At 41.3% G+C, this 14,620-nt stretch overlaps 1 protein-coding gene across 1 annotated transcript in view; it reads left to right on the forward strand.

Moving 5' to 3' along the window:
* The window catches only part of LOC103366829 (cadherin-6-like), a 98,499-nt gene that overhangs the window by 71,777 nt on the left and 12,102 nt on the right, over nucleotides 1–14,620 (forward strand). Inside the window, exons 7-10 of the mRNA XM_008294669.1 lie at nucleotides 158–408; nucleotides 4,553–4,689; nucleotides 8,099–8,220; nucleotides 13,722–13,839. Of these exons, the coding sequence (XP_008292891.1) occupies nucleotides 158–408; nucleotides 4,553–4,689; nucleotides 8,099–8,220; nucleotides 13,722–13,839 (628 nt within the window). The remainder of the gene's footprint in view (nucleotides 1–157; nucleotides 409–4,552; nucleotides 4,690–8,098; nucleotides 8,221–13,721; nucleotides 13,840–14,620) is intronic.

Consider the following 14,620-nt stretch of genomic DNA (forward strand, 5'->3'; position numbering starts at 1 on the left):
ATCAATCTATTTAAATATAAAGAATGTCTTGAGAGGTGAAGCATTTGATTTTTAGGTGATGTTGCACAGCGTCTGTTTGCCATGCGCAGGTAATACTGGTTTTATCTTTACAGAGACAGCACTACATAAAACCGCATTTCTCTCTTTGCCTCTGCAGCCTTTGGATTACGAGAAGAAGCCATCGTACACAGTAGAGATCCAGGTCCAGAACACCCAGGTGGACCCTCGCTTCATGTCCGCCGGCTCCAAAGACATGGCCACGGTCCGGATCGCCGTGGAGGACGTGGACGAGCCGCCGCTATTCGACAAAGCCAGCTACCTGATGGAGGTGAAGGAAGACGCGGCGGTGGGCGTAGCCGTGGGCTCGGTCAGCGCCATGGACCCCGACGGAGCCCGCAGCATGGTCAAGTAAGGCAACATCCAAGTCTCATTAGTCTGTTTTTTGTTTTTTTTAAATGTTGAGCTGTAATTATGAAGGCAGTTTGGGATTTTAAAGCTTGTTATAGTCTCACTGGACTTGAAATAACTAAAGTCCAGCTTTTGTTTCCATACACAGACTGCAAATTCTGTCGGCTACACTTTGTGCTTTGGTTTTTTCTGGTGGATTTAATGGGTGCTATCTTGTAAACACAGTCCATTTATTATTTAAATTACCACTAAACACCATTATTTTTTTGCCGTTACAGAGAAGTAAGGTTCTTGATGTCACAGCCGGTAAAAGCAGAGCAGCCAGATGGGGCCTGTTGCATGTTTAAATATATTTTCCAATTTAGAAAAAAAAAAAAAAAGATAAATTATAAATAAAAATGTGATCTCAGTATGTCACAGCTACTGTGGCAGCTTTGCCACATTTTTGGCAGGATTGAACCTGAGCATAAAAAATTTCTCCCCAGTTTCCAGCATGTAGATAAATTTAGACAAAGAAAAGGTGAATCTGCCGTGCATCAGTCAGTGTGGAAAGTATTCTCTGTTGCAGCCACACTTTGTAATCCTGAAAAGTCGTGCATTTTTTTTCACATTTGTCGCTTAATTTCATTTATTGGCAGACATTCACAGGGACTAGCGGCAGCCTTAAACGGCACACAAATTTGAACAAAAGCAACCTTTATTAGATGTTTAATAAATGCCTCTATGTTATTACAAACAGAGACTTGTCTTGTCCCACATCTTAGCTTTAGTGAATAAGCGTGCAAACAAGCACAGAATAGTGCACTGCTGGTGCCTCGGTTTTGATGTCAGATGAGCCGACATGAAACGGCATCCACAGCAACACCAGCATCAGTCGGTTTAGGCGTAACGTGATCCCTATACATCAGCTAACTTAATGCAGTCTGGCTTGTAATCTACAGTTTGCAGATTACAGTTTGTGTCTGTATGCTCTGTCTGTCCTTCCTTCATTGGAGTCCAGCCTGCTGGAGCAGCTTTTAATCAAACACAGACGCTGGATGGACATGAAGCATTTCGTATATTTTGTCAAGGGCATTTTTATTCATTTCAATTATTATATATTTTTGAATGCTCCTATTATCTTTGGGATCAATTTGACCCCATTTAATGTTTAACGTCTCTAAATATGACATAATTTTGTCAGTTTTATTTAAAAGGCTTTTTACGCATAAACTTTGGTAGCAATTTTAATGATGATATTTTCTGGAGGTTTAAATTGCTGGGGTCAAATTGAACCCCAAGGATTAAAGATGTCAGTAAATTTGAAGGTAATAGGAGGGTTAAATCCATGTACAAAAATATATCCACAAACGTTATTTCTCATGAACTGTGATTTCTTTTTACCTGCAAAGCCGTCATTCCTCGTATCAGATGTAAAACAGAGAAACCAGCTCTGCTATTATAGAAATCTGAGCAAAACTACATAGAAACTTGACTTCAGTTGATCCTCATTGCTTGTAAAGGAGTTTCTGATAAGAGCCTGAATAAAGGGGAAAATTCTAGCAGGTTAAAAGATAGGCGTTACAGCAATCACTATTCCAAACCAAGCCGTCTGTGCACTGTACAGCTGTGTGTTAAAACTGCTGAGCACATACACAGCAGAAACCTGCACTACAAGCTATATTTAAACCCCACTGCCTCACTGCGGTACCGTTCATTATTGATGCTCGGTATTAGGGTAGTTTGAGCTCTGTTGCTCTCTTGTTAGTAATTGTGCATTACTCAAACAGCATCGGTTCATCCAGGGAATATGTTGATGTTTACAAAATAAAAAGCCCGAAGCCCCTCACAAATGTGCTCTTCTTGCAGCAGGTATTGATCAGAGAGGTACAAGACTGTTAGGAGACTATACGTTGAAACTTTCCCAATCTCGAAGGGCAGTTGGAGTCAAAAGTACGAATTTAGAAAAAAAACTTTAGGATTAGTTGGACGGAAATGACGGTGATGGATGTATGATGACTGGATGACAGCAGTTTGTGTGTTCGAGTGTGGCAGGAAGGACGGAGCGCAGTCGGGGGCTGGAACTGGGCCATTATGTCTCTCCATTTAAAGCAGGCAAACTGATGAGGACCATATTCCAATTAAAACAAGCATGGAACCATGGAGTGCTCTTAAAATGATGTGTCACAAGGGGCCACACACACTCACACACAATTCCAATTATTCTTGTGTTTGTGCATTTGCGTACGAGGCTGTATCATCTATTCGCATTGTGTCAGTGAGCTATTATTTTACTGTTGAGTGCTTTCTAATTATGATCAAGCCTGGATGTACTGAGGCAGTGTTTGCGTTTTAGATTCATATATCTCTTTATGCAAAACAATAATGAGGATTGAAAGATACATAATTAACTGATAGCGGTTTGATGTTGAGTGGATAGTGAAACCAGCCTTGATCCAGACACTGGAGATGCTCACATACAGTACAATGTGCAGTTCCTGTTCACAGAGCAGTTTGCCTCCACTTTGACAGGCAGGCGAGAAAGACTGAGGCAAAGGCATCTCAGTTCTATTATCTATGGAGTGCTTTGAAGGTGTGAATAGCTGCATTCAGCAACTAGTTCAAAAATAGAGAATGCTCTGTGAGCAGTCCGTAGACAGTGGGAAGATTTTTTCAAGTAGCTGTGATGTTTTGAGCAGGCTACAGTGAGAGTGAATAGGACTAGAGGACAGACTGCTGCAGCTTCCACTGCAACACAATTATGTGATTCCAGCGGTTTGAATATCAGCGCTGTCGGGTTTTTTTTTTGTTTTTTTTTTCTGTCCAGCCTCACGGATCAAAGTTTGCACCACATTTTCAGACATTGGAGAAAAAAAAGCACATAAATTGATGTTTAGATTGACAGAAGAGCAAATTTATGTGAAAGTCTGTGTTTTTTGTGTGGTCATTGAAAATAGGCAGCCGCTATATCTATTGTTGGCAGCCGTTTAAGTGGACCCGTGTGTGTTCAGACCATAAACAGCCACGCATTAAAAAAATACAATGAGGTCTGTTATCAGGTAGATCTCTATTCAGGTATTGGTTAAAAGAGCGAGTCCAGTTTAAATGTGCAGGTTTATCAAACAGTAAAACAGAGATTTACAACAAGTTGTCACTGTGACAGCTGTTTTATCACAACCCTGACACAATAAGTAGGAATGTTTGTGATCCTATTAAGATGGACGACCGTACTGCTATTTGGAATGTTGAACGTCATCATCGTCCTCCTTTTTCCTTCTCGGTTTAGGTGCATCTATGCATTTTCAGCATCATGCTTTCACCTCAGTGTACGCCGACAAGATCAAATCATGTAAAATTCAATACCCTAAATAAGTCATCTAACATTTCAGAGACTGAAATAAGGAGATCGATATCAATCTCACGCGTGAAATTGCACTTAGAACATGGTTAGCCTACCTAGCTTAGCATGGGAGCCTGGCCCTGGCAAAAGTAGAAAGAAAAAAATTCATAATTGTCACAACACTACATCACCTACTACCACAATTTGTCGTCTTTACATTACTGATTAATTACACATTGAACAAATGCAACACAGGTTAATTAGCGAGGCATATTTCTGATGACATTAACGAGTGAAAAGTAATTTTGATTATCTACAGACAATTTGTTTCTCGTGGCCAATTTAAGCAAAGACAAGGGTTAGTAATTAAGACATGTTTTCTCATGTTTTGTTACTATGGCAAAGAAAGTATGGTGTTTAAACTCACAAGTCCACAGGCTATAATGGAGGTATTTCTGTAACTAGTACATCTTAAAACCTTTGTGCCCTTTTGTTTCATCTGGCCAGGTACTGTGGCACATTTTAACCGGCACAGTCCTGTGGGAGGCTTCACACAGCAGCTCGGCAATGCAAAGTTTATGAGCCCACATTGTACCTTTAAAGACTTAAACACAGCTACAATACCTCCACGGTCCACCACATCGCTTTTATCTTGTCTCTATCACCATGTGCTCCCCTCCATCATAGATTCAGAGAAATCAATTATTCTCCCTACTGCTCCGACTCCCTGGTGGGGCTGCACAGATACAAGGCCTACTGTAGTTCATCCCACCCACCGACTTAACTCAGCCCTTTCTCACCCTCTCGCCGTCTGACTTGTTACAGGTATTCCATCGACCGTCGCACCGACATGGACCGCCTGTTCAACGTCCATCCGGGGAACGGATCCGTGTTCCTGCTCAAAACCCTGGACAGAGAGGAGACCGCCTGGCATAACATTACAGTCATCGCCACCGAGTACAGTAAGTCCGGCAGGGACGACGACCGCCTGCAGAGCTGATGCGGTGATAAATCGACATAGGGTACATATGTATGGAGCCAGTCAGCGTGTCTGGTGCATCGTTCACAGCCGCTTATCATGGAGGGAGGTCAATAACAAGTGTTATTCCACTAAATTTAGAATCGTGGACTGGCTGAGTGGAATAAAAAAGTCAGTTTCCCTAAAATGCAAATTCTTACCTCTCGTGTTGTCTGACCATGTAGATACGTCCAGTCCAGCTTTAATGTGAAATATTTTGAGTAGGATTTTGTTTCTCAGACCAGTGATGGGATTTTACCTGATGAACGTGTCATTCAAGAAACGAGTGCCTTCCGATAAGTGCCTACTCCACAGACCTTGACATAAACAAATTTTACAGTTGCCTTTTCAGCGGAGGAAATAGTCCGTCTTAAATGTAATTAAAATCTGCACGCTGTCTGAATAGAGCTCTTGTCTGATCCACTCCAGAAGGACACTGTGTTTTACAAAAACTAAATCTGTCCATCAGTCAATGATCCATATTGAGTAGCGGTGGGGGCTGCTGCTGGTTGAAGCGCAGTATGAAGCATTAAATTGGGCAAAGCTACAGGGAACATGTTCCTCAGAAGAAAATGTTGAAAAAAATAAACCTTTGAATCGTGGCTTTCGGTGAATTTTGAGGAATCAGATGTACATGGGAGAAGTTTGTCTTCAGGGCTTTCTAACAACATAGTTAATGGTAAAAGATATATTTCAACTAAACATGATCTTTTGCTGAACCCAACCGTGTCTTTTTTTGCATAAACATAACCAAACAAAACCTAAAGCTTTTTTTTTCCAGCAACCTGAAAATAATAAGTCAAGTGGGTCTGAACATTATAGCCGACTGATTGCTTGAAACGGAACTCAAACTGTGTCAGACTCCTTATTAAAAGTGTTTGACCCAATCATCCTCCACACGGTCTTGCCAGTATGCGCTTTGTCGCTTTTTTTACCACCTCAACAGACTTTTTAAAGCTTTTCTGGCAGAGAACCTAGAATGTAAACGTCTCCCAGCAGCAAAATGAACTGACTAAAATTTATGAGACCAACATAACCGACTGGCGCTGCAAAGCCAGGCTTTCACTGGCTGCCCACCGACTGATCTACCTTCGCACTTAAACAGCAGTTTTTCTTCGCGCTTTCGAAAACGTGAGGATACGAGGTTGCCTTGCACCACTCTTAAGTTTTTATGAAATCAAGGACATTGTTTAAATCTGGCATTTATTCTCACTGTAAAGGTTCTAGTTGTTAGAATAAACTAGCGTAGCTGTCGTGCTAATGTAGTGATCGTGATAATTTGTGAAACCTGCTGTCCTTCGTCTTTACACAAAGAATGCATACACTTCATTCAAAACGGGGATGTAGTTTTTCAAAACCTGGGACAAAAGATCAGTTGAGCAATAGCAAAAATAGATTACAACCTAATCACCTGTTCACATAAGCACGGGTTGAATTTGTTTCAAATCATTTTAAATTTACAATTTTAAACACAAGTTGTCCGTTTTTCCTTGTAATAAACAAGAACACAAGGTGGTAATCATTCATTAAATGTAGTAAATGCATAAAAGTTGAATCCATGTGTGTGATTTTTCTTTTTTAAAAACTGCTTTGTTTTCTTAAATGGCCAAGCTGCTCCTGCTGAAGACGTAAAATTTAATAAACTGTATGTAGTTAGTGTTTTTTTGGGGTAATTTCCTGCAACAGTTTGACACCGTCGTCTTAATAAAACATTACTTAAGTAAGAGGAAATAGCACATTTGCTGTTTTCGGCCCCACATTATTACACTTTCGGTCCACAAGTGAACATTTGTGGGCGCAGAACGGCGTAAGTGGGGTTGAGTCAAGATAATCGACATTGTGTGTTGATGAAGAAAAGTAAGCCAGTTCAGTCACAGCGGAGCTTTGTGGCACTGAGGAATAAGACACACACAATGTTTGTTAGTAGGATGCATTACTTGCACAAAGCAGAAAACAAATCAATGTACAGAACTCCGCTGGGTTTTTGTTATCTGTTTAGCTTCAGCTTGAACAAATAATGCGTTCACAGATGTGGATGTGCAGATTTGACATCCGCAGCAGTGTGAAGAGAAGAGGAAAAAAATCAAATCAGCGGAACCTCAGAGACGCCTCTTGTTTTACTTATCGTGCAGTTTTGCGAAAGTTCTGACGAGAAGCTAAATGTACAGAAAACAGGCAGACAGCTAATACTGCATCCATCCATTATCTATACACCGCTTAATCCTCACCAGGGTCGTGGGGGGCTGGAGTCTATCCCAGCCGACTTAGGACGAAGGCAGGGGACACCCTGGACAGGTCGCCAGTCTATCACAGGGCTACACTTAGAGACAGACAACCAAGCACACTCACATTCACACCTACGGACAATTTAGAATCACCAATTAACCTCAACATGTTTTTGGACTGTGTGGGAGGAAGCTGGAGAACCCGGAAAGAACCCACGCTGCACGGGGAGAACATGCAAACTCCACGCAGAAAGATTCCGGTGCTCCTACCGGGACGCGAACCGGCGACCTTCTTGCAACAGTGCTACCAACTGCCCCACCCTGTAGCGCTAATCCTGCATCCATCCACTAAATTAGATCCTTGTTCATTGTTTTCACTCTACAACTAATGTATGGAAATAACGCGATAGAATATGTTGTGGCTTAAGACAATCAGAGTGACCAATGTGCAACATTTTCTTCTTCATTAATGTTGCTGCTGTTTTGAAGTAGAACAAGTCGTTTCCGGTCACGCTGCGCTGCTAAGTGTTACGACTCTGCTGGACATTGATGATTCATCGCTAAACAGTGTGAGAACAGTGAAGCTATATTAAAGGGGGGAAAAAAATAATAATAAAATAGAATTGTTTTGTTTAGTTTTTGTTAAATGTTCTTTTTTTTCTGTAGGTTTCAGCTTTAATTAACATGAAATAACCTCAGCTTCCACAAACAATTTGACTCAGGCACAAGTGTGAAATGGAAGCCTGATTGGTTTCCCGGCTTGAACTGAGACATGCTGTGAAAATTGCAGGACCAACTGCTTGGACATGAGCGATTTTTTATTTTTTTTTACGTGTTCTATCTTGAAAACCTATTTTATTTTCTTTCATGTTTTCATACTCCAACTTTTATGTTTATGCGTGAGCTCAGAGGTTAAAGAGACAGCACAGAAAAGGCAGAGAAGTGTAACTGAGGAAAGTGGACGGTCAGCATGCTTCATTTCTATTTCCCATGTGCTGCTGACAAGTCGCCCTTAAGCAAGGCAGTGGGAGCTTTTAGTGGAACAGCAGACATTGTGCTGGATAGCTAGAGACTGTAAAAGTGAAACGTGGTGTTCAGTTTTGTGTGTTTTTTCTGTTTTTCCCCCAGATAATCCCCGTCAGAGCAGCCATGTTCCCGTCTACATCCGCCTGCTGGACATCAATGACAACGCTCCCACCTTCGCCGCCACGTATGAAACCTTCGTCTGTGAGAGAACCAAGGCTGGACAGGTACAACAGCTTCATCGCATCTTTTAGTCAAGTTATAAAGTACAAGGGTGTTTCTCACTCTTAATCCAAGGATCAGAATTAAGCATCAGGACTGGCTCTCCTTCATCTTATTGAAGACTATAAGGTTAGAGCGCATCTGAATTCTATTGACTGGAAAGGTGGAGACGCTGCCTTTGTTGAGCGGTGACATAATTAATGTTCACACTCAGCTGAAAACGAACAGCAAGCTGAGGAGAAGAAATTGTGAAGTGTTGATTAGATTTACATCTGAGCCTGTTACGTTCGGCACAGTGGAGGTTTTATTCAAACCTGTAGAATAATTAGCTTGAAACAAGACGGAGGATCCTCCCCGTTAGTCCTGTTGAATTGTTAAAGCACACGCAGTCCACTATCTAGTGCAGACTGAGGTTAGAAAGTTCTGTTTCTTTCTCAAACAAACAATCTTTGGCCGAGTGCAGACGCTGGCTTGCAGAAAATTGACATTACAGCTGATAAAATCCGCTGCTGGCGATGGTTGTCATTTCAACCAGCCAGAATCAAAGGTCAGTGTCGACTGAAACTGCTACCTGAATATTTTGTACATTTTTCACTGCTAATAAAAAAGAGTGAGGAGGCATATACGATTTAATATATTTTTCAACCTTGGGTCTTCGCTGGAACAAGAGCCATAACAGAGCCTCACTGCAGGCTTTAATGCTTGTGGAAAAACAAATGAAACAAGAGAGACCAAAAAAAAAAGGCGGTAATTTCATTAAATCCTGTTTTTAACAGGTTATTTCCTCGGCAATCACCTGATTAATATTACGGTGGCTGCCGAGGATATGCACAGAAGCTGCTAATTATTACTTCACCTCAGCCGGCAGGGACTCTCTGTGGGGAGAAGTGATAGACAGGCCACGGAGTGGAACAGGACAGGGCTGCACTGTGAGGGAAAAAGTACATTAGATTTTAAATTAACATAATAATCCCGTACAAGAAACACTAACACCAACTTAAAGACGCTAAAATAGGCCCCGGCTCTGTAAGCAATTTCCTGCTGCAGCTCTGGATGTTTGGCCAGCGTTGAAGGTATTGATTGGAAGCACAAGCAGTTTTCATTTGAGAGTGTTGCTGCTACAAAAACAGTTAATTAAAGTCTTCCATCATACCAATCAGCACAATGTCTGCATCCACGCACATGTTAGCCTATTGTGTGCTTGCTGTTAAGTTAAGTGAGCCACTTTAGGAAGCACTTGAGGGAAGTTCACTTGTAGTCAAATTGTCACCGCACATGACGCATAGCTGCAACTTTCCTGGATCAGTTTCAGCTAAAAACCTGTGTTGCACGTTTATATGTTTCCTCTTTAATCCCAAAAGAACGAGTAACGACATGCGTTCCTGTTTTGTCTACTTTATAAAAGAGAGGCAGATTTAATTTCAAAGTGTCGTGACAAAGTGTCATCGTTTTAGCCGTCATTTTCCTGTTAGTTATGATAACATTTAAGTCCAGCTGGTAAAGAAACAAGCATTCAGATCATTAGACAACCTTTAACAAATCACCTGCGTAAAAGCAAAAATGAAGGTGAGCAGTAGAATTGTTCCTCTCCACCGTGTCCATCCAGATCAACTTGTCGTTATTATAGTTTTAACAGTGATATTTGCAGCAGTGTTTCAAGGGCGCTCACTTTCAGTTTGACCTCCAAATACAGTGATTGAAATAATCTGGATAAACTGTTGGCTTGTTTACAAGCCGTCTCATCATCAAACTGCTCCTGTTTGCTGATCTGTGGGTCAGCGGGGCCATGTGGCTGATGAACACGGTGTTATCATTACTGATATGAATTATGGACGAAACTATAAAATTGAAGACCCAAGTTGCAGGAGAATGACCATGAAACACTAAAAACATGAGACCCAGATGCTTCTACCACCACATATAGGAACAGTTTTACTTGAAACTAAATAAAAGCCTCAATTCAAGTTATTATGTTGCCATGAAAGGACTCTAAGTTAAATATGGTGAATTTAAAGGCGAGTTCTGTTTGTAGAACAGCCAGCGGTAAAAAGCCGGTCGTAACAGGAGGCGTCGAACACTCAGTTCTTCAGAGCATAAATGCTGCTTAAAAATACTGAAATCAGATTATATAATACTCACCATGTGTACACTGCTGAACTGCTGCTTCGTCCTGATTCATTTGGGGGCTGCTCTGTGACATTATTTCAGAGTGGAATACTGAACTTGAATGACTTCCAATACAGACTTTGAGTTGGCTCTGCAGCCTGACGGAGCAGGTGGTGCTGTAGTTATTGTGCAGCGATGTGCTTTATGAATCACTTACAGGACATGCAAAGTGCAAAAGGCTAAACCTAGCTGGTAATCCCCTTTTATGAACAGAACAGAAGAGCACAGGATTCGCATGGAATCGACCATTACAGCAATACTGACCCTTGTGCTGGCGTTGATCAATGAAACATATCTCCCGGATTTTTTTTTCCCCCATTTACAACCACATAGCTGCATTTTACAGTAAATAATCCAGCGAAAGAGTTGACAAAGATGTTTTTTAATTAGCACACCTCATCTTCTCATTGACTGCAGTTTCCAATAGAAAATAGCTATGACTTTCTTACACCCCTGTGATAATATTTTATCCATCAAAAATCTGGATTTGAATGTTTTAAACACTACTTAGAGTAATTGTACACCGCTGTAATACCACTTGATATGATTTATCACATACAGTATGGGTTTCAACTAATGTGATTAAAGTGTGCAAGCTTATATATGCACACACACAAACACACACATACATTCCAACTGAGAAGCTGATTGGTTGTGCTTCCGGAGGCCGCTCGGCTTCTTCTTTTGTGGTGGCTGATGTGCTAATCTGTCATGGACGCTGACAGGAGCTTTCATACGCTCAGTATTGTAAATAGGGTTTTAAACTCAAACGCACACGAACGCACACAAGTATACGATGCATCTAATATAATGCACCAGTTAATGGGATAAAAACGCAAATCTGTACGCGCGGTGACACACACACACACAAACAGGTTAAGTACAACACAACAAACCAAAATTAGGTGCAAGTATGCTGATGCCACACACGTGCACACCCAGCATCATCTTGACATTCTTCAGTATGGTGGCTCGCTGCCATTGGTCTCCTTGCGTCCCTGTCATCCTGCCATCCTTTCATCCTTTAATTCCTCTGCCCTTTCATCTGTCCATCAGTGTTAATCATCAGTATTTGTTCGACGGATATCCTCCACTGCCTCCCTCGGGCTCCTCCGGATTTGTTTGGTGTATGTGCACACATGTGTATATGTGTGTGTGTGTGTGTGTGTGTGTTATTGGCACTGATCTTTGTTAAAGCCTTTAATCTCTCTGCTAGTGTCTCCTATTCAATTAAATAAGACTGTAGTTAAAATACATACAGTCACCATCGGAGACATAACAGGAACCTACAGCTCCTCGGGGATCAGTCACCCAGAGCCCCTACAGTGCATTTATTTCCATATTACACATGCATTAATTGATTTCCCCCCCTCTTTTTTATTGTTTTGTCTCAACATAGACATACAGCATCACCACCTTTAACTGTAAATATTGGCGTCTCTGCAGTCTGCACATCCACCAGATGCCAAGCAGCTTTGTCATTCATTTGAAGTCATGTTTATATCCACCTGATGGATACACAAGTCCCAAATTTCCTCCCCTCCTCCAAAGTATATCCAATGCTTTCAGCTCTTCAAGGAACTCAAGCAAGTCCGGTTGCAACGATTAAACTACGAGAATAACCGTTGCAACTGGACTTGCTTGAGTTCCTTGGAGACGTCTCACCTCTCATCCAAGAGGCTTCACCAGTTCTGACTGACTAGTTTTGAGTTCCACATAGTTATATCGTTAAGGAGCCATTAACATCTGAGTTTCGGTTTCAATTGGGGGTTTGTTGCTCCTCCCCCGTGTTATGCGAGTCATTAGTACTCCTCCTGCCACAATAGGGTTCGTTAGGGTCTTTGGTGGCTCGGTGTGAATGTGGTTTCATCCTCCTGGGAAGAGTTCTTAGTCAGAACTGATGAAGCCTCTTGGATGAGAGGTGAGACGTCTTCAAGAAACTCAAGCAAGTCCAGTTGTTACGCTTACACTACGAGAATATCTTTTGTTGCTCTTTCCCACAACACATAGCCACTGGATCCACTGCTGATATATAAAAACATTGATTTTGCTGTAACAACTAACAGTCAAGAGAAGAGCACACTTTAGCGAGTTGGTGAAAGGGTTTTACACACTGTCTGACTTCCTCTGACCTTTCAGCTTAAATTCTTCAAGTCCAATTCAGAAAGTAGTCACCAAAGGCAGAATGTGTCTGGCATCAAATTTTAAAAGTTCCTAAGGTAGGTCAGGTCAGATTCAAGACACAAATTTAACTTTAGCCTATATTTTATTGAGGCAACCTCCTTTTTTTTTCTAACACTGGTGAGTAAAACACACTTCTAGTCCAAGCATTAGTGACAAAGGTGTTGTATATGCATCGACATTGACACCCACCTTCGATGTTTCCTTCCATGGTCACATAAATCACACTGCACGCTTTGCGGTTATTTTCGCACTCTCGGACATGTTTATTTAATAACTGAAGCCCACAGTGTACATTATGCTTGTGTCTGCTGAATTTGATTCCACCAAACACCCTGAAATCCATTGAGATTCCATCGAGCTGTTGTCAGCTTTTGTTGGCTTAAAGTGATTCCCCACCCAAAATCTTTCTTTGGAATATGAAACTCTCCTCCCCCGTAGACATGAAAGGTAGCTATAAAACGCTTGTAGCCCGCTTCTACACAGAGAACGGCAGCTGTGCTCAGCTTGATTTCAGTCGGCTACAATGGATCCCAATGGTGACAAGTTTGCACTGTGGGAAAAACGGTATCAAACACCCTCAGAAACTTCTCAAGCCACTGCTGTACAATAATCCACATATCCGCCGTTAATTCATGAGCTCAGTGTGATACAAACTGTCACTGTTTTGCTAAAATAAGACTAAATACATTGCTTTTGTGTCACGCTGTTATGTTCCTCAAATCTCTACAGGGAGCTGGTATTTAGTCACATTTAACCAGAAATATGAAAATAGTACAGAATGTCAAAAAAGAATGTCTCTCACATGATTACATAATGTTTTCCAGCTGACATTTGTGATTGTAACACAGCAAGAATAACAACAGGAGAGAGAGAGAAACGTTTGTTAGCTGTCTACGATGCTATTTCAGTGCGATACAGTATTTTATGTGTGCTGTGGACAGACATATTGATGCCTTATTTAGCACAGACAGCAGTGATCCTGATAATATCCAAGCTGCTTGATTTGGCAGCTTTACAGTGCAGACAGCGAGGACACTAATGTGTGCTGCTGCTGTGAATGGAAGCTCTAACCCTGCCAGTCTTTTTCCACTCATTGACTCGTCTTAATTCACTCCACTGGGATGCTCATGCTAATGGATGTTGGTGTCTCTGACAGCGGATCCAGACAGTGAGTGCTATAGATGCCGATGAGCCGTCGACGGGACACAAGTTCTTCTTCAGCCTCGCTCCTGAGGGGACCCACCGCAGCAACTTCACCGTCCGAGACAACGGAGGTAGGTGGTCGAACGCGGGGTCACAGACTGCTTGAGATTGGATTTCAAGTGCATTAATTATTTAAATTGTATGAAACAGACATAAGGGAAGGCATTTAGCTAATGTGGCCTGCATCAGCAACATTCAGAATGGAATATAATGGCATTTCTAGCTCTTGCATTGATGGATAAGAAACAAGAAGTAGCCACCATTATCCACAACATCATAAGTACAAAGTTGGCACTGCTCTCTTTAAACAAATAGAACATGGCCTGCTGATTCTACAGTTTTTTTTTATTATTATTTAAAACTAAAAAAGCTCATACTTAGCGTATTACAGTATAAGTCAATATTTCTGTCAAAACTGCTTAAAAAAGGACTTTGTAGAAATAGTCTATTTGCTCTTTGGCCAAAAGTAATACGAGAAAATTGATACCAATCAATGTGTCTCAGTGAAATAAGAAGCTACAGCCAGCAGAAAGGCTTAGCTTAGCATTAAGATTGAAAAAGAGCTCGCGTTACTCTGTCCAAAAGCATCTGCCAGCATCTCTAAAACTCACCAGTTAGCGAGTTATGTCTTATATCTTGTACCACAATCTCCTCCAGACATTAAAAAGCTGAAATCTGAACAGTTCTATTTGATTTTACATATCTGTGGCAATCAATTAGCTTTCATCGAGCTATCGTGATGTTCGTAACTCTTTATTGTTGCCATTAGCCAAAAAGATATTTGAAATGATTAGATCTGACAGTGAAATACGTGAAAACATTTCCTCAACTCATTATTCGTCAGAAATAGTT

The sequence above is a fragment of the Stegastes partitus genome, unplaced genomic scaffold (genome assembly GCF_000690725.1).
Source record: "Stegastes partitus isolate 25-593 unplaced genomic scaffold, Stegastes_partitus-1.0.2 Scaffold984, whole genome shotgun sequence".
In the NCBI taxonomy this organism is placed as follows: domain Eukaryota; kingdom Metazoa; phylum Chordata; class Actinopteri; family Pomacentridae; genus Stegastes; species Stegastes partitus.